The 25,198-nt window shown below is 36.5% G+C and overlaps 1 protein-coding gene across 3 annotated transcripts in view; it reads left to right on the top strand.

The window, feature by feature from the left end:
- Cul3 (cullin 3) overlaps positions 1-25,198 on the top strand; it is a 74,215-nt gene that overhangs the window by 24,077 nt on the left and 24,940 nt on the right. For all 3 annotated transcript variants that reach the window (XM_051190552.1, XM_051190553.1, XM_051190554.1), the window contains one exon: positions 10,736-10,849. In XM_051190552.1, the coding sequence (XP_051046509.1) occupies positions 10,736-10,849 (114 nt within the window). The remainder of the gene's footprint in view (positions 1-10,735; positions 10,850-25,198) is intronic.

Here is a 25,198-nt window from a genome sequence, read left to right as displayed (position 1 = left end):
AGCATCTTGTTCTTTGAATGCTATTTTACTTTGATTGAATGGGAAGAAGAGAGAATATAAGAGGAGATTCATTCTGCTCATTTTTCATCATTGGGGATCTCGTATATTTCAGGCCCTGGTTTAGGCAGTTGCAGTCTGTCAAGCAACGCTTCCTTTTGTGTGCATTAAAGGTTCTAGCTCATATAATTGAATCCATGGGCTGTAGGTCTGCCCTCCTTGATGCTTTACTTTACAGATATGGAAATTGGAATGGGGAAGAGGCCATAGTTATTTGGAATTGCGTTGGAAATGCAAAGTCTTGCTTGTAGAACAAATACCTTGTTTCCATTTTTTTTAATTTGTTACCCTGTGTAATAAAAAATTGTATCTGTGTAAACCACTTTCTCAATGTCTTGATTTTTCTCACATTTTTGAGAAAAGAACTATTGTATTAAATCTATAGTATTGTTATGTGAGGGCACTAGTGGAAATGAAGTTAAGCTTTGAATTGTTTTGTAGGTCAGTTGAGAAGACTCTTGTTAAAACTTTGAGGCTTCCTCCTGGTATTAGGCAAATGTAAAGCAGTGTAGAAAGAAATTTAAATTACATTCATGATTAAAATCCAGTGATAGCAACTCTTAGGACTGTTGGTAGGAAAGTGAGGGAAAACTTTCCGGTAGCTGATCTGTAGGTTCATTACCTCAATTTCAGTAGGTCCCCCCCCCCCTCTTTTTCTTTCTCAGGATACCTTCCAAAAAGAAGGAAAAATTAAATTACTTTGCCTGGGGAATTCAAGGCAAGATACAAAAAATAAAGGATTATTAAAGATTTATCATGAGAGCAAAGATAAAATAACACTCGCAGTAGGAAAATATTATATATGAAAGAAGCCAGATCTGCATTTGCTTAGTGTATAGGTGGGCTGGAGTAGAAGAGGTCTTCAGAGTTATATGTAGCAATGACGATGTGGGGTGGACTTTGGAGAATCTATTTTGTTTGATATTGGAGTTGCTTAGGGTGGTAATAGGAATCAGAGAAAAGGCTGCCAGCTAGGCAGTAAAATCTCTTGATACATTGCATGGTGCTAGTAACCTAAGCACAGAAAGGTGATGATTGGAGCTAGGGTAAGGAAATGGATTATTATAGACTAGAGTGGAGTAACGTTGGATATGAGACACCTAGGAAGTTGAATAACTACTGCTTTGAAGTAGTCTGAAAAGAGCTGTCAGAAGAGCCAGGTTTAAAATGGTGTTTAACATTTCCTCTGTTGTACCCATTAGCTGTAGCATAGCTTGTTAAGTGGTCTACACAGTCAGTTAACACCTTTCTCTCATTTCTGTTACAGTTTGTGGTGGTGGTCCTTCAATAAAAGTAGATAAGTGAGTGAGTGACCTTTTGAATGAATAATAATAGATACTTTAAGACCCTTTGTTCATCTCTGATTACCCCCTCCCTTCAGTGATTTGTTGAAAGGAATCGGCAAAGTAGAAACAACCTTGTTTTTATAGCCACAAATTCCTTACATGATTGTGCTTATCTACTCAGATTATTATTAAATAACCATTTAAGTGCATCATGTGATTTGGAGGCATTGTGTCCCTCAGCTTTTCGGTTATTTTTATTCTGAGATTTGAATGTACCTTCTAGGAGCCAGATTGTTACCTGACAATTATCAGTGCTCATAATTTCATTGAGTACTTGTGATGATCATGATAGCTTTTAGCATCTCTCTTGACATCTTAGCCATTGGAAATGATTGCTTTTCAAATGTTAGCTCTTAGTGGAATTCCTCTGTGGGAGATTTTTTTTTTTTTTAAGACTTTATCCTTTTGAAAAGAAATTTTTATGTGTGTGAGGGGTATGTCTATGGCATGCATGTGTTTGAAGGCATGCATGTGGAAGTCAGAGATCAACTTCTGGGAGTTGTATATAGAAGTTTCTGTCCCACCAGGCCCTGTAGCTGTTTAGTCCCAAATAAAAACACTGATTTATATTAATTACAAACTGTTTGGCTGATGGCTCAGCCTTTTTATTGGCTGGATCTCTTAATTATTAATTTGTGTATCTGCCTGGGTCCCTTGGGTTTTTTTTGTTTTTGTTTTTGGCAGCTACATGGCATCTCTCCGACTCCACCTACTACAGAGATTGTGCCTTCTACCTTTCTCTATCCCTGTTTTTATCTCCCGCCTGGCTAAATCCTGCTTGTCCATTGGTGGGAAAAGCTTTTTTCATCAACCGATAAGAGAAACTTGTATTCGCAGCATACAGAATGACATCAGTCAGTTCTTTTTCTTTCATCATGTGGTTCCCTGTGGGTCCCTGGGATTGAACTTACATCAGCTTGGTATTAGGAGCCTTTACCCATGGACCTATCTTGCAGGCCTTGTGTATCTCTTTTCATACACCCCCTCCCTCTCCAACCATAAAGCATCCTTTTTTTTTCATGGTACTGTAATGCACACCAAAGTCATGATCCTATAATGTGGGTTTAACACAGATTTAAAAGAGCATTTTGTAGTGCTGGGGATTGAAGCTGTAGTGTCTCTTACATGTGCTAGGCAAATGCTCCACCACTGAGTTGTATTCCCAGAGATGAAAGAATATTTGAAAATAAGAATGTGATGGGAGATGTCATTCTATATGTTTCTCATACTGGGTAATAATAAAGCACTGTTGGCCAATAGGAAAGGAAGATAGGAGAGACAAGGAGGAAATAGGAAGTAGTAAGGAGGAGCCAAGATGGAGAGTCTGGAGAGAGCAGTACGCGGCAGCCGGCTCCGGGTAAGAAGACCACATGGAAATACATAGATTAACACAAATGGGTTAATACTTAAGACAGAGGCTAGAGAGATTGGTTCAGTGTTAAGAACACTAACTGGTCTTCTAGGGGACCTACATTTGATCCCCAGCACCCATGTGTGGCTCACAACTATAGCTCCAGTTCCCAGGGCAACTGACTCTCTTCTGGCTTTTGTTTGCACTGCACACATGATGCACAAACATATGCAGGCAGAACAACTGTATTATATACACAAACAATGAAGAAAATGAAAAATTAAAAAGAATGCTATTTAGGAGGACAAGAAGGCTTTTCTGGTAAAGTCATTCAGCTGCCAAGCCTGAGAGCCCAAATTCAGTCAATGAGACCCATAGGGTGGAAGGAGAGCAAGCCGTGCACACAATAAATGTTTTTTTTTTTTTCCCTCCTCAAAAAGAATGCTTCTAAAGAAATACCAAGTTTACGTGGTTTTCTCTTTGCCCTCATATGTAATAGATTGTCTTAATATGTGAAATTATGAAAATACAGTATCCAAAACCTTTTTCATCTCTACTTTGAATCTCAATTTTGTCCTAATATTAGAGTCCTCCTATTCCTTGGCTGGAATTAAAAGTGATTGAGTAGCATCTTGGCTTTGCCTGATGGAAGCCATCAGAAGTCTTGTCAGTGGAAGCGAGGGGTTTTGGTATATCTTTTGAATGGCACTTGATATCTGATATAATGACATCTTTTCTTTGGAAGCTTTTAGACAACTGGGATTGGGAATATATTTGAAATTCAAAGTTTGTGTGGTCTTTGTGGAGGCCTTAAAGTTGTATTACTAACTATATATGTTAGTAAAATTACTTCTTGAAAAATACAGCATTAATCAGGAAGAAAATTTTTGTAGTAAGAAGTGCTTTAAAAATATTGGTATATCTTTGTACCAGGGTTGGTAGTGTACGCCTTTACTCCCAGGCAGAGGCAGCCACATCTCTGTGAGTTTGAGGCCAGCTTGGTCTATAGAGCGAGTTCCTGGACAGGCTCCAAAGCAATACAGAGAAATCCTGCCTTGAAAAAAACCAGGGGGGGAAAATCATCATATCTTTGATTCTATTCCTACCTTTATTCTTAAACTATTAATGAATAGTAATTAGAATAATATGGTAACCTAGCTAATAATCAGTTTTATTGCATTCAGGAAGCTCACTTGGGGAGTTTTGAAAAGCTTACAGTAACTTTCATGAATAGATAGATATTAAAGAGATTTATTTATTTAGACTATTATATTGTCTTGAATTTTGAGTCTTAAGGAATTCCTCAGTTTTCACTTCCTTTTTTTTTTTCCTGATTATATGGCTTTGTTACAGTTTTGGGAAACTTTAGAATTATAAACTTACCATTTGGATTTAGGTAATGATTTCTTTTCTTACCTAGACATTTGAATCAGCTCTTTGGATTTTTGCCTTAGATGTTAAAATTTAAAAGGTGAGACTTTTATTAGTGGTTAAAAGTGTGTGTTGGAGGGTGGAATATTCTGGCAGATTGTCTTCCATCATAGGAACTGTGGTCCAGTGTCAGCCTTCTTGTCCATCTGCAGGAACTTTTGTAAATTCAAGGACAAAGAATTGGTTATTCTTTTGTCAGCTGTTTATCAGCTTTTCTTTGTCAATAGTTTCAGTGAGTTATAAACATAATTATGCATCAACAGATTTTATTACTGAAAAATAGAGATTTGTTTTGTATCAATTCTACTTTAATTTTAGCTGAAGTTGATTTTTTTTTTTAATGTAAGAACAAAAAGCTGGATTTACAGAAATAGTATACAAACTTGGTTTGTTGAAATGTTAGTTGAATATGTTGAAGTTATTTAACAACTCTAGCTTTTTTTTTTTGGCATTTTAGTTCTTTTAACAACACTTGTGTAATTGTAGTTTATGATAGATGGTCCAACTTGAGAAATTTATTGCCAACTTTTTAGTGAATATAAAAAAATGGACCTTTATTTCCACACAAACTTCTTTGATTGTTGGCATATATTCATATTGATGTAATCACCACTACCTTAAGTGTGGAAAAGTTCCTTTACTCCTGAAAACTCTGTGATACCCTCTTCATAGTTATGCCCTCCTTGTCTTCTCATCTCTAGCAACTACTGTCAGCACTCATCACTATAGTTTTGTATTTTTAAAACTGTCCTGTAACTGGAGTCACATATTATTACCTTTTTGGTGACTGGCTTCTTTGATTCTGGCTTGTTCTGATTCAGGTTGGAAGCAATAGTAGTTGGTTCCTTTTGTTGATGATCAACTCGGACTCTGTTGTTTCAAGAGTGTCAACCATTTGCTTATGAAATATGATTCTCATATGCAGCTTTTTGAGATTGCATAGAATGCTTATAAATAAATATATGTTTACAAACTTTATGTGGATAAATTTTAATTTCCCTGAGATCAATATTTAGAAGTGAGATTACTGGGGCATATGATAGCTGTATATGTGTATAACTATATTATACGCTAACTTCCTATATGGCTGTTCTTCTTTGCTTCCAATTGCTACAAGTCTTTGTCAGTATTTGATCCTGTCAGCTTACCTTAGCAATTCTAGCATAGTTAATTTCTCATCCTGGTTTTAGTCTACATTCTTAAGTTTTAGTCTACATTCTTGAAAATACGCCTTTTGCTTTTCTTTTGTGAAGTGTCTGTTTAAGACACCCTTTTTTAAAATTGAATTCTTTGCTTTCTTTACTGAGTTGTATGCTTTTCTTGTTTATATTTTGTTTTCTGTTTTTTTTTTTCCTGCTACTCTAGCTTTTTCTCATTTTAGCATTTATAGAACAGAAGTTCAGAATTTTCTGATGGAGTCCAGTTTATATCTATTTATTTCCTTTTTTTAAGCCATGCCATTACCAGTCAGGGTGACACTTTAACTTCAAATTCTCAAATGATACATTTTTATTATAATAAAGTCCTTCTTTGATATTTGCAAATACAACCACATATTGCTCTTCTTCTAAAGTGAAGGTTAATGTAAGATAGTAAGGGTGTTTTAACTATCAGGTGTCAGAATTATGTAAACATTGTTACAGCAGTATAAGAATGGGGGTATTGAAGTGGTGTAAAAGCCAGAAAGGCTAGTGTGGCCCTTTAAGCCTGCACCAGGGCCTTATAGCAGAATTGCCTAGGTGGCATTTTACTTTTATCTGGGTTCTCTGTCTTCAGATTTTTCCAGGGAAATTTTAGATTTCTAGCAGAAATGGAATGGAAGGTGGTACAATGATTTCCCATGACCTGGCTCTCATTGCTTTCTCTTCAACCAATATCCCTTACAGAGTTTGTTTGTTAACCTACACTAATTGATACATTATTACCACCCAGAACCCATAGCTTACATATGTCTTTAGTGAGTTGATTCTGTGGCATTAAAGGTATAATTTTGGGCATGTATGTAACTATTGCCGTCTGCTGAGTACTTTGACTGTCCTAAAAGTCCTCCTGTGTTCTGCCTATTCATCCTTTCCACTAACCGACAACCCAATAGTCACTGATTTCTTAGTTTTACCTTTCCTAGCCTGCTCACATTGACAATGTTTGCCTGAATGATGCATTTAAAAAGTCTCCTTGGTCCCATATTTCCTTTTAGTGCCAGAGTCTGTTGATTTTCATAGTGAAGGGGAAGAGGTTTGTTGTTGTTTCTGTTTGTTTATTTTTAATAAGAACTGGTTTGCAAGTTGGGTGGTGGTGCATATGCATTTAATCCCAGCACTCTGGAGGCAGAGGCAGGCTGAGTTGAAGGCTGGTCTGGTCTACCAAATTAACACAGAGAACCCTGTCTCAAAAAAATCAAAACAAAACAATAACAAAAACTGTGTACATTCCTGTAAGCAATGAATAAGAGGCTCCCTGTTACACATACTTTTCAACATTTGGTTTTGTCTGTTATTTTGGTCACCTTAATAGGTATGTTGTATTACCACATTCTCTCAATTTTCAGGTCTCTAGTGGCATTGTGTTGAACATTTTCTCATATAGTTATTTGTTGTCAGTATATCTTTAGTTAGGTACCTTTTGTTGCCTATTTTAAAAATAGGGTTACTTAGTTTTTCATTAAGTTTAAATTTTTTTCTTGTATGCTTTGGATTGTAGTCTTTTATCGGATAGGTCTTTGTAAATATGTTCTAGTTGGTGGTGGTCTTTTCATTCTCCTGACAGTAATTTTTTCTTTTTTTTTTTTTTTTTTAGTTTTCAAGTGGTTTTAGTTTTGTGTAGACTGTTGTATTGTTTTTTAAGACTTTCTCGGTCTTTTGCAAGCCCAGGTACCACACACAGCCATTAGTTTTCCACTGCTTATCTTAACCTTCTCATCACAGTTGGTTCCATCTTACTCTCACTTGTGACAGTGTTACTTCCCTGTTTCTTCTTGTGTTGCTTTTCAAATGCCAGCTTTTCACCTGGATGAACTTAATGTAAGTTTTCTTTTAGTACTTGGTGTCTGTAGTACCTTTATTCTGGTACTGCCTCCACAGCAGGTTCTGGTCATTTGCCCTGCTGATAAAAAAAAATGTTGATGTTAATGGGTGATATTAATAGTGTTACTACACAAGTACACATAGTTTTGCCAGTCTTGACTTTCGTGTTAATTTTTAAAAAGTTATTATTAATTTATGTACATTTTAGTTTCTGTGCCAACTTACCCTCTTTAAGAAAAGTGTTAATTTTTAAAGATTGAATTTTCATCTTGTTTTTACATTTTATCGTGTGTTTGAATACATAGCTTCACTTTTATTACTTACGGGTAGAAAGATTTCTGTAGGAAATTGTTAAAAGAATTATTTCGTGGTGTAGTCTTGAATAAATCTGAATAGAATAAATAGGAGTTCAGAGCACTTGCTGCTCCTGCAGAGTTTGTTTCTCAGCACTCACAACAGGAGACTCACAATGCTTCTAGGGCTTTAAACACCCTCTCCTGCTCCTGTGAAGACTGCATGTACATAATGCATATACATACATGCAGACAACCAGTCATATAAATAAGTCTTTAACAATCATAAAACAACTTTTAGTCAGATTTTTCTACCTGGTAAAAGCTCACTATTGACTAATAGCATAGTTCTTTGAAAAATGATGCAGATAGCATCATTTGAGGTGTGTGCTGATTGATGTCTTTTTAATTTTGCCCATAGTTTAATTTTGTCATAGTTTTCTGTTACTGTAATAAATAAAACACCATGACCAAAGCAACATAATAAAAGGGATAGTTTATTTGGGGCTTACGGCTCCAGAGGTTCAGGGTAAATACTGATGAGACAGTATGGCAAGAGACAGCAAACATAGAGTCTGGGATAACTGAGAGCTCATATCTCAAACCCCAAACTGGAAGCTTTGAAAGAGCTCACTAGAAACAACACTTCTTTTGTCACAGGCAGCCCCAGCAACATACTCCCTCCAAGCAAGGACATGCCTCCTAATCTTACAGCCACCAGCTAGGGACAGTGCCCAAGAATTATGGAGGTCATCTCAATCAAACCATCACACTGATATAAATTGTAAACATTACATTACATGAAATATTTGTTGATATATTAAAGTGTGTAAGTCAGTACATTTTAGAGAACAAACTTATTTGGTCAGTTGTTTAATTCATTCAGCAGTGTCAGGTACATTTAGAAATAATTTCCTGATTTGAATGTGTTCCCAAACTGGAATGATTTAACACAGTTTACATTTAACACAATTTTGTAATTGTTGTGTAAATTCAGTTCTTAATAATAATTGGCAGATGTTTTAGTATTTGGAACACATGACTTTTCATGTGCAGATTGTCTAAGGTTTTTGTTTTTGACAGAGTTTTGCTATGTAACCCAGAGCTGTCTTTGGAACTTAGAATCCTCTACCTCTGTCACTAACAAGTGGTTGGGTCCCAGCTGTTTACTACCACACCTGCCTACATTGTCATGTTCTCACTTAATTAGGTCTCAGAGCTTAGTGGTCCAGTAAAGTATATGGAGCTTGATGAACACATTTGTAAATGGGCATGTTTTAACAACTTGTTTTTTTTTTTTTCTTTCTGGTGTTATGTATCTTGATATTTACATCTGACATATAGATTGAAACTATGTATTCTGTGTGAAATTATGCATGTGAAAGTATTTGATTAACATAACTATCAACTAACATATATTTTTAAATTTCTTTTGAAATAGTCAGTGTGCTTATATCCTGGGGCTATACCTTAAAATTAAGGTGCTCAGTCTGAAAAGCTAAAATATATCATATTCTGGGTTTATGATATAGGCTAGTAGTTTTTCATGCTACATTAAAATCTAATTTAAACTACTTTTCTCCAGCATATAATAAGAAAAAGTGAAATAGTACTTTTTGTCAAGCTAGCAAATAGGACCTAATTAATAGAACCAATTCCCACAGGTTATTCTGTGACCTTCACATGGACTTAACACTCCCATACACAGATACACATCTATGCATGCACGTGCGTGCACCACACACACACAATAAATAAATGTTAGTTTTTTAGAATTTAAAATTCTGACGCAATTTTTTTGGTTTTTATTTATTCTGTTGTATGTTGAAGGCATTCTATTTTTTAATCTATCCACTTTATAATTGATTTCTTAGAGAATGACATTTTATTTACATGCATTTACAACTCATATTTATAGATATGTGTAACTTGATTAGTCTGTTTCAAATATTTCTCCCAAATATTTTTGATTGTTGCTTGAATATGTGGATTTGAGCCGCATAGATATGGAGGTCCAACTGTAGTTTCTAAGACTTATATGACCTTGGGACACAGCCACATTACTTCTTCATTTTAAACTTAAAGCAAAGAAGAAAGTCTGTTTTCTAGGTAAATAATCTTTCCATTGGGCTGAAAACACAGCAGGAAATTTAAGAGTAGGTAGTAGCAAGCTTATAGATTAGGAAAGACTTCTAAGGTTGAGTTTTTTTAAAATTGGGATTGAATTAAGAAGGCATATCAGATACAAGGACACTTTATGAAAATGTTTAACTTGTTGAAAGTGACAGTTGATATGATCTTCTGGGTATCTGGCACTGTACTATTTGTGAAAGAGTAACAGCTAAAAAGAGAGGCATTCTGCCTCCACGGAAGCATTCAGATTTTAGTGGAAGAAGCAATGAATAAATATGTAATACAGTCAGGTAGCAGTGAGTAGTAGGAAGGAAAATAAAGCAGAAGGTGAAGAAGTAGAGAGCTAGAAATAGAATGTATAAATAGTGTGTGTGTGTGTGTGTGTGTGTGTGTGTGTGTAGAAAGAGAGATTTTGAAATAGTGTAGGTAGGGAGAAGGGAGGAGGAAGAGGTTGGGGAAGACTGGGGGTGAAATTTCATTAGGAGAAAGTGAAGTGAGACCATGTGATTTGAGTGAGCAGGACAATGGCCAATCATTGTTGCTGCTGGAGGTTTTATATTTATTGTGCTTAGAGAATTAACAGCATTGTTTTCTGTACCTTAGTATATTATTCTCATTTCAATCCTGCAAAAGGATGCTGTTTTTTATGTCAGGAAATCAAGTTCCGTAGGCGAAATAACTTTTTCAAAATCACAGAGCTCCTCATAGACCTGGCATTGGCAGGCACTTTTCAGGTTCATACTCTGGGAAGTGTACAAGGAGGATATTGGGCCTGGTAGCCTGGGGCCAGGAATAAAATCTTGTTCGCTATAAGTGTTTGGGATTTTATTTTATGATACTAAGCCACTGGGTAGTTTGGAATATGTAGGAGTTGCTTTTGATTCTAGAATTCAAGAGAGAACTCTGGATTTTTATGAGCACATTTGTGAGTCTGCTATGTGTAGGTTATATTAACTTCTGATTGGCCTATAACATACTACTTTGATTTGAAGCTAAGGATTCTATTTGATTACTTTATTGAAAAAAATAATACACACATATATACATATATATATATTTGAGTGCTTGTATGCATAAACTAATGAATTGTTCTGTTAATAGGTGCGAGAAGATGTACTAAATTCATTGAATAACAACTTTCTTCAAACATTAAATCAAGCTTGGAATGATCATCAAACAGCCATGGTGATGATTAGAGACATACTAATGTATATGGTAAGTGCAGCTTTTCTTACTCTCTTTCTCTAAAAAAAAAAAAAAAAGACATACCACAATAGTGTCTTTCTGTCAGTTATAATTGGATACTGGCTACATCTTTGTAGAAGGTGATTTTTGTTTTTGTTTCTTTTTTTTTTTTTAAAGACTGTTTTTATGTATGAGTATTTTGCCTACACGCATGTATGTGCAGCACTTGCTGCAGTGACCTTAGAGGTCAGAGGACGTTGTCACCTCAGGAACTAGAGTTACAGGTAGTTGTGTGTCATCATGTGGGTAATATGAACTGAACTCAGGTCATCTGCCAGAACAAGTGCTCTTTATAACTAAGCTATCTCTCCAGGCCCAGGTTTTGTTTCTTAAGTAAAAATATTTCTTTTGTAAAGGCCACCCTCAGCCTATGTAAATGAAGTGTTAATCATTCACATTCATTTAATATCAGAGTAAAACACTGAAAAGGCATGACTTTAAAAATTGTTTTATTCGGCTGGAGAGATGAGGCAGCTTAGTGGTTAAACACTTGCCAAGCAAGTAATATGGCTGGGGTTTGGATCCCCAGAACACATACTAGTGCTGAATAGATACAGTGACTCATCTGTATATCTAGCCTTGAAAGATGGAGTTAAGGGTCCCCAGAGAAATCCTGGCTAGCTAGAGTAGCTATACTGCCTATATTGGCAAATTCTGGGTTTGGTTGAGAGACTCTGTCTCCAGAAGAATGAGGAGGAAGAATTGGACAGCTACATGCACCTGCATACAAAGGTGGCAGCATGCATATGAAAGGAAGAAAAGAAAAAATAAACCAAAATATTTAATACTTGTGCTTCAAAATAAAAGGTATTAAAAGGCTTTATTTAATATCTCTTCCTTGAGGTAAATAAAGGTAGTTAAATTTCAGCATGAGTTAAAAGCTGAATGTTCTACGTGTATGAAACCTAATTATAAATATTTTCAGCAACAAAGATGCCTTATTAATACAATTTCTCTTAGTTATAGTCTTCATAGCCTGCCATCCATCTCTTTTGTAAATTATGGGCAGTGTATTGCTACAGTTGTTCTTGTTTTAGGATATGAGCTTCATTAGATACATAAATATAACCAGATTCACTTTATTGGTGTTTTTCAGTTTTGGTCAGTCAAGAAAAAAAATAATGTTTAGTGAGATGGCTTGAGAAACCTTGGGTTTTACTCTCTTGCCGTCACGCTCCCCCCCCCCTTCATTTTTTGGTTTGCTTGTTTATATTTAGTTCTGAGGCAGGGCTTCTCTTTGTAGTCTTGGCTGTCTTGGAACTCATTCTGTAGACCAGGCTGACCTCAGAGTCTGCTTCAGTACTCAATTTAAAGGCATGCACCTAGCCTCAGATTTTACTCTCAGTTAAAAAATACTGGCAAGTTTATAGGATGAATCACTGCAGAATTAGTAAGTTCTGATAACCTGTTATTCCTGTTTTTTTTTTTATTCTTTGCTTATATGCATGAGTGTTTTGCCTTCATGTGTGTTTATATATCATGTATGTGCAGTACCTGTGGAAGCCAGAGAAAGAGCACTGAATTCTGTGAGCAGGAGTTATATAGTTGAAAATCACAGTGTGGGTGCTGGGAATTGAGCCTAGGTCCTGAAGAGCAGCCAGTGCTCTTAACCAGTGAGCTCTCTCTCCAGCCCTTGCTGTCAGTGTTGTTAGAAAATTGCACATAGGGATTTTAGTTCAACTCTTTAGTCCCTTCAAGGGTTTTATTTTCAGTTCTTTAGCTGCAATGTGACAACAAAGGCTTGTCCTAGTTTCCTTCATTTAATAGAAGAAAGCAATGTTCGGAAAGTATTTCCAGTGAGAACAAGCAACTAGAATTTTTTCAAGCAAGCCTTTACCTCTAATTTTGTGAGGGCTTCGTGGCAAAAGGGTGAGGGAGAGTCACTGTATTTTTCTAGGATGAAATAAGAGATCTACCAAAGTAACCACTTTCTTAGTGTTGTTTTCTTTGTGAGGTTATGGATCCACCTTGTGTTTAGGATAAATGAGATAGCACATAAAAACAAAATGTCTGACACAAGTGTGAGGGAAGCTTGCTACTCTTTTCTCTTTGCAGTTTTAACAGGAGTGAACCTTTAAATTCAGTACCAGTGGCTAACGGTTATAAAGCCACTTGGAGGTGGAATTTTATCATTCATTATCTATTAATGAACTATCTTTAAATTATGTGTACTCATTTTTAAAAGTTGCTTCATTTCTGTTTTCAAATTAGTAAAATCTCAAGGTTTGTATATGGCTCTGCTTCTTACATGACCATGTCAAACAGTGTATTAATTCCTGTCACGTGTTTTCTAAAATGAATAAGGTACCAGTTGGGTAGTGATTAGGCTTATATGAACCATTTATATAAAGCATGGCCATAGTAATGAACTCAGCAAAAATTAGCTAGTATAAATATTTCTTCTAATCCTTTAATTTTTTGCCAAGCCATATGGTAGGTGGCACAATGCTGGATAGATCTGGTGACTTATCCTACACTTACCTGTGCTCTGCTGGAGGAAACATACTAGATGGGGCAGTGTCAGCCAGGATTTGTGCACTGTCACAGGCCTCCTGGTAGCCCTCTTCATTGTCCAAGTTTTAGACTCCTTTTGTATGGTGAAAGTGTTCTCCTGGCTGTTCTCCATTCTTCTAGTCCACCCTCTGGCTTCCTTCCTAGTAAAAGACTTTGGTGTCTCCCTCAGAAAATGAAGTATCAGGTAGGACCTGATAGTACAGTGTGCACTTCTTTTCTTTTTTCCCACCTGGAAGGAATTTACTTCTGTTATAGGCCAGTTTTTTTGTTTTGTTTTGTTTTTCTTGTTTTTGTTTTGTTTGTATTAGGGACCATAAACCGTACTAACTGGCCAGTACCCTTAAGTTTTTAAATGATCTCATCAGTGTTGGGCATGTTCAAGCCACTCATGCTCAGAATAAAATTAAACTAGGTTTTTCTGATGGACCACCATCTCCCAGGGTTCTTAATGTGCCTCTCAGGTAAATTAGCTAAGTGTCTCATTAGCAAATGTAGACAATTGCTCTCTCTCTTTTATATTTACTCTTTAAATACATCCCAGTAAAGTTTCTACCTCAGTTTTTGATCTATTTTTTCTTTACTGGGATCACCATGGAGGGAAGAGCTATACATCTCTGAATACAGAGAGCCCTACAAATCCTCCTTTTTGTTACTTTTTAGCAGCATTTGTCACAGCTGGCTGCACTTTTCTTTTAATAGGTTGGGCCCTGGTTACTGTGACACAGCACTGTGTATCACCTACTTCTGCTGTTTCCTTTTCAGCTGCTGCTCCTCCTCCACACCCTCCTTTTACTCCTCTGTAAATGAAGGCATCTTGGACTTTTGGTTTTTCTTCTCATACTGCACCACTCACTCTTTACAGCTCTGTGTGCTTCTGTACATGGTTCCAAAATTGTATATAAAACAGTATTCTTAGAGGTTGGGCTTATTTGTCTGTTTAGTTGCTGTCACCCTTCATTGTCTGAAAGGCACTCAAACTTGGCATCTCCAAGTAAATTCACAATTGTCATTCTGGTTGCCCATACAGAAACCTGACATTTCCTTAATTTCTCTGTCCTGCATCTTTCATTGCTAGAATCTGATTTCCTCTTCTGTTTCTATCTATTAGCCAAAACCAATCCTCTTGCATTTCTTTCTTGAAATTAATGTAACTATCGTAGAAGTAAATGTTTATGTATGTACTAGTCTTAAAGTATCTACTAGGAATTACTCTGTTCTGTTTTTCATATCTTTCACAGGTGTTCCTTTGAATTTTTTTTGTTTGTTCATTTGTAGGTTTTGTTTGTTTGTTTGTTTCCTCCTGAGTACAAAAAATATCACTTTAATTCTCTGAGAATTCTTATATCCTCTGTTTTGAAAAAGTCTGACCTTGTTCCGACTTAATGTTTTTAAATTTCTTGTCAAAGCTGGGGTGGAATTAGTGGTGACCCACCTATGATCCCTGCATGGAAGGCAAAGTCAAGAGGATCAGGAGTTGAAGATCATCTTCAGTCACAGAGTGAGTTAGAGTCCAGCCTAGGCTACATGAGACCCTGTCTGAAGGAAAATGGCCAGTTTGTATTAGTGGTCTCTGATGGGTTTTGCCCTGTTGGTTAAAAATATGCTGTGTTTGTACTCAGAACTGTTCTTTGACAACATTTATAGCCATCACTATGGTGTATACCTCTATCCCACTACTTACTGAAATTTGGAGCTATTATGTTGTATAACAATTATTTGAATAAAAGAATTACTTTGAGGTTGGGGGTAGGGTGCTGGCTAGTGCAGCATGGAAATTCTAGACAGAGCATTGATTCAATCTGGTCAGAGTAAGAAGGTGAGGTTTCTTGTCCTTGAAACATTGTATGGTTTTAAACTTAGGAATTATTTATTTCCAAAATTTTACATTTATTATTTGGAGCCACTGAAAGCAAACCTTCAGAAAAGGTGGACTATTGTCCTAACTGTATTGTGTGGTTTATCTACTAGCCTGAACTGAGGACAGGAACAATGAATGCCTGTACAACCATTGTGTATTATAAAACCTAGTGCAGCTCCTTGTGCAAACTAGGCACATACAAGCAGTATATTACATTATCTTTTTTAATTGACTGCCTTTTCAAAATGCGTATTAAAGTCTTATTTTAGATTCAGAAAGAATATCTTTATTCCATAGCTATTTTTATCTTTATGTCCTTCATTTTCCTGTTTTACACTTTTTAAATATATATACTGTTCTCGTTCTAATTAAAACATATCAGAAATGACACTTTAAAAGTAAAAAATGTGTATAGGTTGATATGAAATAATTTTTGAAGTATTAATAGATATTATTTTATATTTTTATTCTTTGAGAATTTTATACAGTATATTTTGATCATAGTCATTCCCTTTCTCAACTCTTGCAGATCCTCCCTCGCCTCCCTTATCCACTCAACTTCATGTTCTGTGTGTATAAAGTCTAGTCTGTGTTGGCCAAGTATTCCTGGGTGTGAGTAGTTGTGGCTATGCCATGATTTGGTGTATCCATATATACCATTAAAGATGACTTTAGTTTTCCTCTCTTAGCAGCCATCAAATACTAGTAGCTCCCCAGTTTGGGATGGGACTTAATGCTTACATCCTCTCTTCTGAGTTGGGATTATTTTTCTGGTTAGAGCTTATTCAGGTCTTGTCATACTGTCATTTGATATGCATCTTTCATGTATCTGGAAGCAAGTTCCCTTGAAGTCATCTAGCTCATAAAATCTTTTCACTCCCTCTTTCACATAGACCCTTCAGCCTTCACTGGGAGGAGTGGGATTTATTTGTATTACCTCGGTGAAGGTATTAGAGTTTATAACTGCTTTAGTTAAATTCACTGTTTTTCTTTCACTTTTTAGTTTTGTTGGTTTTTTTGTTTTAGATTTATTTTTATGTGTGAGTTTGCCTATATTTGTGCCTGTCTGCTACCCTTGGAGATCGAAAGAGAGTATCTATCAGGTCACCTGTAACTGGAGTTACAGTTTCTTGTGCTTCACTATATGGGTGCTGGGACCTAGGTCTTGTGTTGTGAGTAAGTATACTTAAGTGCTTGATCTTTGGCTGCAGCTCCACATTCATTGTTTCCTTATGTGTAGCATTTAAGGTAGTTTGGGGCTGATGGAGGGGTCATTTTCAGTTTGAATTATCCAGAAAACTAATGACTGGGAAAAGATTTGAAATTTTTATTTGGTTCAAAATCTCATGTAGTTTAGATTAGCCTGAAACTCATTGTGTGACAGAAGATGATGGGGAAGTTCTGATCCTCTTATCTCCACTTCCTGGGTTCCGGAGTTGCAAGAGTATGTCATCATGCCTATGATAGTGAGGAGGGAATCTAAGATTTAATGCATCATAGTCACTCTATCCACTGAGCTACATTCCTAGCCATATTTAAGTGTTTCCCAGAGTAATGTTATATTAATAGTTTTAGTTATTTGTGTTAATGGTAAACTATTAACATCTGTTTTTTTTTTTTTTCTTTATGCTATGGAAATAAATAGGGAGAATTTTATTTATAAATGTTGCAACTAGAATTAATGTCAAAGGAATAGAAAACCATTTCTATCTTTGTGGGGGAAGAACTAAATGATTGGCTAGAGCACAGGTTTCTTCCCCCCCACCCACAATATTCTGAAATCTATCTTTACATTCCTCCTATAAGCAGAATATCATGCACTATATAACATTTTTAACATGACCTCTTACACAGGCATAGGTGAGGATGAAAAAAAAACCATAAGGGATTAGGGAGTAGATAAAGGAATTAATAGGAAGACAAAAATACATAAATGTGCTCAGAAACCATGACCAGTAATCCCAAGAAATGCATTCTGTGTTGATCTTTGAAAGAAGTATTGATAGACTCTTCCAGGTGACTTTGTTGTGGTCCTCCAAGTAACAGAAGGGGCTTGGCTCATATGGATCACAGTAACTTCCCTTTCCGCTTTGTCTGAATCTCACTAGAGTATTCAGAACTGGATTTTGTATTATATTTATAACCTTTTTATTATTTTGTATACATTTTGATCATATTTTTATTCCTTCCAGATCTACTCACCTGACTTCATGTTCTCCCATAGATTCTTTTTCACTTAAAAGAAGAAAACCAAATCAAAACAAACAAAAACCCAATAAGATAAAAAATAACAAAGCAAAATGCACATAAAATCCTGGAGTATATTTTGTGTTGGCCATCTACTCTTGGGCATGGGTCTTCCCTTGGAGTGTGGTTGGTATAACTAAGTGACACTCCATTGAAGAAAACTCATTTTCCTTTTCCTAGCAGATAGTTATTGCAAATAGTCTTGCTGAGAGTGGTACTTGTGTGCCCTTCTCAGTTCAGTACTGAGATTTTTGTCTGGTTTGAAACTGTGCAGGGCTTGTGCTTACAGCACACATATAGAATAAAGCTCACTTTGGAGTGGAGTGTTGCCAATTTATGTGAGAAGTTTGAAGCAGTGAGAAAAATGCTTAATAATGATTTAAGAGAGTCTTGGCTTTAGTTCATGTTTTGTCATTCATTCATTACTTATTTAACCCTCTGGGTGAGCCTGTTTTTCCAAATCTATGAACTAGATTATCCTATAAGAGCTCTGGTACTTTCTGGGAGCCAGAGAATTCTTAGTGCATGGTTGGAATTCCTGGATCCTCTCCTAGAAATAGGCATGTGTGTGTTTATGTACCACACAAGACTTGCTTTTATTTTCATGGCAGGGGCATGAAGCCATATGTAGAATCTGGTAAGAATGTGTTGGTTAGATCACTAAATTTCCAGGGTTCTTTAAGCACTAAGGCTTTAAACTATTTAATACTGAAAGTGAATAGCAATATACTATATCTGCAGAATGGGGAAAAGGAAGAATGGAGTGTGGCTGGATTGGTATTAAGTGGATCACAGTTTCTGTGGGAACTCTTAAAAGTAAATTGATAACAACCTTGTCTAACAACACATCTACTCAGTTAAGGATAGCTGACTATACTTTCATAGTCCATAGTGTGGGCCAGGCACTCTTTTAAGCACTTCATGATTTAGTCTTCATGAAATATGTTTTGTCGTTGTTTTTAAGTAGTTATAGCATTAAAAGTAGTTAAGCAATAAAAATAAAATACTTCCCTGAGTATATGACAATAAATATCTCTTATATATAGTTCTCTCTAGCCTTTACTTTATATACCTAGCTCATAACTTGAATATTGTTTTCTCCATTTTATGGATAAAGAAATTTAAGGCATAGTAATTAATTGGGGTTAGGTTGATTTAGCAAGATCATTCAGTTTCTCTACAACCAGAGTAGTGAGCTGCTTCCCAGTCTTTTTCGTTCTGTGCCTGTGGTCTTCACTACTTCGCTGTCTCACCTTAGAATGTTAGTAAGTCATACAAATCGTCTCTAATAGAAGTGGTGGTAAACCCAGAGTTGAACTAGTGTTTTACTTGTGTTGTGATTCAGTAATGATTGGCCCTGTTTTCAAGTTCCTGCTCTTTAATTAGGCAATGTCTTAATGTAGAAATCCTTTTAAACAGTCAACCCTTCTTTCCCATACCTAACTTGGGAACAATGATTAAAGCTATGGAAACATTGAAAATTGTTTTCATGTTGAAAGTGATTATAAAAGTCTCACTGAAGAAGTCACTTTCTAAGATCAGTTATGAGCAGTTCTTAAAACCATCATGGGAACACTTCAGTTCTGAAACACCCTGGCAGATAGGCTGTCCTGTCCATTGCCACATCATAAGCCTGCGTTTTCTGATACTGCTGTTAGCTCTTATGTTAGTGCTTCTGTGAGGCAAACTTACACTTTCTATCTTTCTGTTTTAAAGTCTATCATTTGTACCAATGTAGTAGCATACTTTATAACCCCATCCCTCTTAGTTTATTTTCCCATTGATGTGATAAAATACTCTGGCAAAAGCAGCTTCAAGAATGTTTACTTGGGGGCTGGAGAGACGGCTTAGCAGTTAAGAGCACTGACTGTTCTCCTAGAGGACCCGGGTTTAATTCCCAGGACATACATGGCAGCTCATAACTGCCTGTAACTACAGTTCCAGGGGACCCGAAACCCTTATACAGGCAAAAACCAATACACAATACATAATTAATTTTAAAAAAGAAGGTTTACTTTAGCTCACAGTTCAAGGTACACTGTGGCAGGAAGTCAAGGTAGCAGGAGCTTGAAGCAGCTGCTTACTTAACATCCACAGTCTGGATGCAGATAGAGCTGTGTGGGTAGTGGGTATGTCTGCTTAGTTTCCTTCCTTTGTTCACATAGTCCAGGACCCACAGTGAACTTACACCCCCCCCCCCCAACAGGTCCGGCTCGGCCTACTTCCCAGTTGACAGCACTAACACCACAGTTATAAGACAGTATTTTCATTTAAATACTGAATATTCATTTGCATTTAATGTAATTATTAATATATTTCAAATTTTATATTTGCTCTTTTAGGTTTTGTTTTAAACCCATTGGCTAAAGATTTATATAGTCAATTGTTAATTTAGTGGTTACTATAGCAGTTACAGTGAGCATCCTTGCCAGGCTTAAAGTATTATTATTATTGTTGTTGTTACAGTGAGCATCCTTGCCAGGCTTAAAGTATTATTATTGTTGTTGTTGTTGTTATTTTTTTACATACAATTTTCTGCCTGCATGCCAGAAGAGGGCACCAGATCTCATTACAGGTTGTGAGCCACCATGTGGTTGCTGGAAATTGAACTCAGGACCTCTGGGAAAGCAGCCAGTGCTCTTAACCACTGAGCCATCTCTCCAGCCCAAAGTTTTTTAAAAAGCCATTTTCTGAGTAAGGCAAGGGTCTTTGAACACTGGCTTCCTGTGTTCAGGCCTCCTCTTCTCTCCCCCCCCCCCCCCATTGTAGTATTCAGACATTGGAGTCTGACTTACTTGTTTTGTGTTGGGGGAGGGCAACGTTAATAGCTGTAGATTGAATGCTGGTGTTACTGTATATGAAAAACTGAAGGCCAAGATGATGCCTTCTAAAGAAAATTTAATTTTGTTTTAGTAGGCTGACAAAATAGGGGAACATGTTGTAGTGGAAACTACTTGAAGAATTATTGGTGATAACCTACTTTTAGTTTGTCCTTTTTCTTCTTTCTAGGCTATAGCTCTCTACATGGTGGCTCTAGCCCCTCTGAGATCTCAGCAGCTGAAAGCCTGAGGTATTAGCCACGCTATTTTGCATATTGCCATGCCTGACTCTTAGACTGACAAGTCTGCCAGTTAGCCTCTCAGTGTTGTGTTCTCTTTGTTCTATTGTGTTTGGGATGTTTTATTTTGGTTTTGTTTTGTCTGTCAGTAACTGCCCAAATCCTACATGGCTTAGTTTTGGAAACCTAAGGGCAAAAAGGGAATGCAGAAAGGACACCGACACAGTTGTAGAAAGCTGAAATGGAATAGGTTTGTGCTTGCTAATGGAGACCCACACTAACAGCCATCTAGAAACTCAGCACTTTCATTGTGTATAAATTGAATGGAGAAGCTGGGTATATAGTACACAGCTGAATGAGGAGGCAGGTGGTGGTTTAGCTAATCTCAGCTTGCTTCGTAGGGGAGAAGTCTCAGGCTGTAGTTGTCCCACACAGAGCAGGAAACTGTGGCTGATAGTTAAACTATCATCTTTCACGCTTGAAGCAGAGGCAGCTTTGCCAGTTCCCATGAGACCCATGATTGGGGTTCTTGACATGGATGTGCTCAGTCAACAACATTCATTCAAGTAGCCATCTTGTGACAGACTGAGTGTGTTTCTTTTCTTCTTCTTCAGAACCTTTGTGTATTTGATAGCCAGCCCCGATATACTAATCTGTGATATTATGTCTGATCTCTCGGGGTACTAAGTGACAGTAAGTGTATTAGTGCTAGTATGTAGTGCTAATTGTACCTGCTTTTCTTGATCCAAATTGCCATGTTGTTTTTAAACACTGAGATGTGGTGGTGGTTTGGATCTTTAAGATTATGGCAAACAACATCCTGTAGAATTCTTCTTAGAAAACTGGAACTGTTTACTTACCTGTTACTAACCTCTCCTCCAGTTTTGCTTGCATCAGTGAATCTGATTGCTGTGGGTACCATGTGTAAGTAGAGGAGTTTAGTATTTGTTCTTTTTCACTTAGCACCAGCCCCTCTGTGCTATGGAATATGTTTCTTTGTTTTTTAAAGTCTGAATAATACTTTGTTTTATAGATAAACATTTTGTCGTTCTATTCACTCACCAGTGGTCATTTTAATTGTGACTTTTAGAGTTTGTGGAAATTTCTGCTGTAACTATTGGAATGCACATACCCTCTAGGACGCGGCAGTCTATATTTTGGGTGTGTACCTAGTACAACTGCTCATTCATAGCCTCTGGTTTTAATTTTTTGACAGATGTTGATGCTGTTTTCTTTTGCATCCTGACCATCACTTACTGTTTGTTACTTACTTGTTGCTTTTGTTTTGTTCTGAGTTTTTTTTGTGTTTTTATTTATTTGGGGTTTTTTAGAGGCTGAATTTCTTTGTGTAGCCCTGACTGTCCTAGAACTCCAAGGCTGGCCTGCCTCTGCCTCATGAGTGTTGGGATTCAAGGTATATACCACCACACCCAGCTTTAATTTTTATTTTAATAGTGGGTTTTTATTTTTAAATTTGAAGGGTAAGTGGTAGCTTTGGCAGTTCTTTCTATTGTCAAATAGTGCAAATTGTTGCCATTGGAGGGAGATGTTATTTATGAATAAGGAAACAGATATGAAGGTCATATTTATTAAGTGACAGAAATAGGACTGATTAAAAGAAATGCTTTGAGCTCTTTGAATCAGTGCTCTTTTTTTGCCTTGGATGTCCCTTTCTCAAATTTGTGCAGTGCCTACCAAGGGCAGAAGAGGGCATCACATCCCCAGGAGTGGAGTTACAGACCCTTGTGAGCCACCATGGGGTGGGTTCTGGGAATTGACTTGGATCCTCTGGAAGAGCAGCCAGTGAGTGCTCTTAACCACCAAGCCAAATATTTCTCCAGCCACTGACCCAGCATTCCTAACCACTGAATTACATTACTTGAATACATGGCTTCTGAACTCACGTGGGTCTAATGGAGGTTATTTCCTAGTATCATTTTTACTATAAAATTTTACAGTGGAGAATGGTATGTATTAGTATGATTTGATACAATTTATATAACTACACAAATACAGTTTTCATTCATCTTGTATTTTGGTTGACAATTTATAAGATATTTTCTCCCCCCTCAACAGCTAGAATGAAGTTTTATTTTGTTTTGGTTTTTTCCTCCTCTCAACACCTAGAACGCTATTTAAAATTTTCTACATCCTTGTGAAAGATTGGAGCCCATTTTACAGTGGTTGAAACCATGATTGAGTTTAAGGTATCCAAGTCTCCACACCAGCTTTTTTTTAGTAATATATCCTATGCTTTCCTACTAAGTTTATCAGGAGGTAGTGCTGTGTATTCACATGGTTAAGTATACAGCTTACTACTTTATATCTTACCTGGTGCCCTTTGTACAAAATGAAATACCTGGTTCGTTTTGTAAACTATAAGCTAATTAGAGTTCTTTTCTGCTTCTGTGGAACCTTTTTTTGTGCTCTGGCTTTTTACTGTTGTTTCTGCCTCCATTGTTTTAGGCCTTTTTAAACGTCTGTTTCATGGCTTGAAAGGAACCTTGTTTGAAAATTTGCTTTTTGGTAAGACGATTACCTTGTGATTAGGCTTATTTGAGTTCTGTCCAAACATGTTCTGATAGTTACTGAGTGCTTAGTTTATGGATATATTGTTGTTGGGGGCTTTTTAATAAAAGCGTGAGTTTAAGTTTTTAACGTTCATTTCTTGCTTACAGTAGGATAATTGTTTAATATTTGTAAAGATCTTTTAAATGTTTTTGTTTTTTATTCCTATTGTAAGAAATGAATGAAAACATCATTATAGATACTCATGTGAGAAATTGAGTTTAATTAACTCTCTTGACAGCTTAAACCACCAACTTTCACAGATATTTAGAGCATTATAACTTGAGCCATAGTGAGGTCAGCCAGGAAAGTGTAGGTGAGTTAACACATGACTACTCTGGTTCAATAATGTATTGGTAAGTTGTTAAAAGTGTGGAACTATTGATCTTTTAAGAAGTCAAGTATTCTTTTGTACAGAACTAAGTTTTCAGACTTACATGTATATAATCCAAAGGTTGATCTTAGAATTTGTGCCTAAATACTCTACTTGTTTTTCTTTCCTCTGGGGCTTTTAATTTTTTATTACATTTACTTTGTATATGTATGGAGGTCAGAGGAAAACTTGGAGAGGTGGGTTCTCTCCTACCTGTATTGTCCTGGAAGTGGAATTTGGGTCATTGATTAGACTTGGTTTTGAGTACCCTTTCCCAGTGGGCTATCTCCAGGAACCCACCTTTTGCTTGCTTGTTTGCTTTTTAAAGATGACCTGTTTCTCTTTGTAGAGCACAAATTGACCTACAACTTGGGATTCTCCTTCTTTAGCCTACTGAGTGTTGGATTTATGGGTGTATGTCAACCTCACTCCACCCCCAACACCTGTTTAAATTTGAAAGCAAACATTGTTTATAATGAACAATAGATAGGGATAGTAGAACTGAACTCTCCCTCATTTTGCACACTGATTACTTTATGAGCCTATAGCCACTTAACCCTGACTTGCTTTTCTGTAGCATGACTTTAATACCATTTCTTGAGTAATAAAATCATATGTTCCACTTTTGGAGGTATTCCTTGACTCTTTTTTAGGTTAGCTTTTTCAAAAACTATACTTTGGCATAGTGTGTTTTGGCGCCTTTAGACATGATTTTGTATTCTGAATTTGATCCTAGTAAACAGGTGTCTTGGTGCATTGAGCCATCAGGGAGGGGGAAAAGGATGCATTTTGCTAAAATGGTAGAAGCTTTAATGTCTGTAGGTAGAGCCAAGTATTCCTTAACGTTTTTATCTGTTGGAAATAATAGGGAGCCCTAGGCCTTAATTAGTTATTAGAGGAAGGCATTTGGCTTAAGAACACTTGATTAAAGGTATAGATAGACTGCATCTCTTTACCCAACTCTTACAGATCTCTTCATCATAATTGGTATTTTTAAACAAGTAGTACTTTTTTTTTTTTTTTTAATGTACCCAGTCTTTATAGCCTGAATGGAAAAACCATTCTTTCTCAGATACTGTATTATAGGTGGTGTGTTGGCAAGTTGGTTTGTAAAGTGAACTATGAGCAAAGTCAGTAGTAGGATGTGACTCCCTACCCAGTTCTGTGAAAGGATAGCATGAGATGGTAGCCATGTTTTTGATTCCCACTCTTACCCCACCGTCTGCCTCACAAGCCTGGGGAGGTTCATGTTTACTGTTAAATGCTTGGCCAAGGGATAACTCCTAGGAGAGAACTATAAATAGATTTAAAATATGGTTTATCTTTATGCTGATGAAATGGATATTCACTTATAGAACTTACAGATACTTTTCAGAATATTTCACATTTAAAATGTCTGAATTTTGGATTTGAAAGGCAAGTTACAAGATAGCAGTTTGTTTGCACTTTTGCAGTCAGTAGTTACTAATGTTGGCCATAACATAACTGCACTTTGAGATTACAACATGAAAAATTAGTCCTTAATGTATTCTGCCTTTTGGGGATGGCTTTTTAAGTCCTGGCCCTTTTTAAGATTAATAAAGGGTCTTTTTATATTAACATGGAAACATCTGCAAAAACATAGAAATCTTACAAGGATTTTAAATGGTTAGAACTACATTATTACTGTATTATATAAAATCAACAATATAGTAACAAGGA

This window comes from Phodopus roborovskii, unplaced genomic scaffold (genome assembly GCF_943737965.1).
Source record: "Phodopus roborovskii unplaced genomic scaffold, PHOROB, whole genome shotgun sequence".
NCBI classification, from domain to species: domain Eukaryota; kingdom Metazoa; phylum Chordata; class Mammalia; order Rodentia; family Cricetidae; genus Phodopus; species Phodopus roborovskii.
This window is presented reverse-complemented; position numbering and strand designations above follow the sequence as displayed.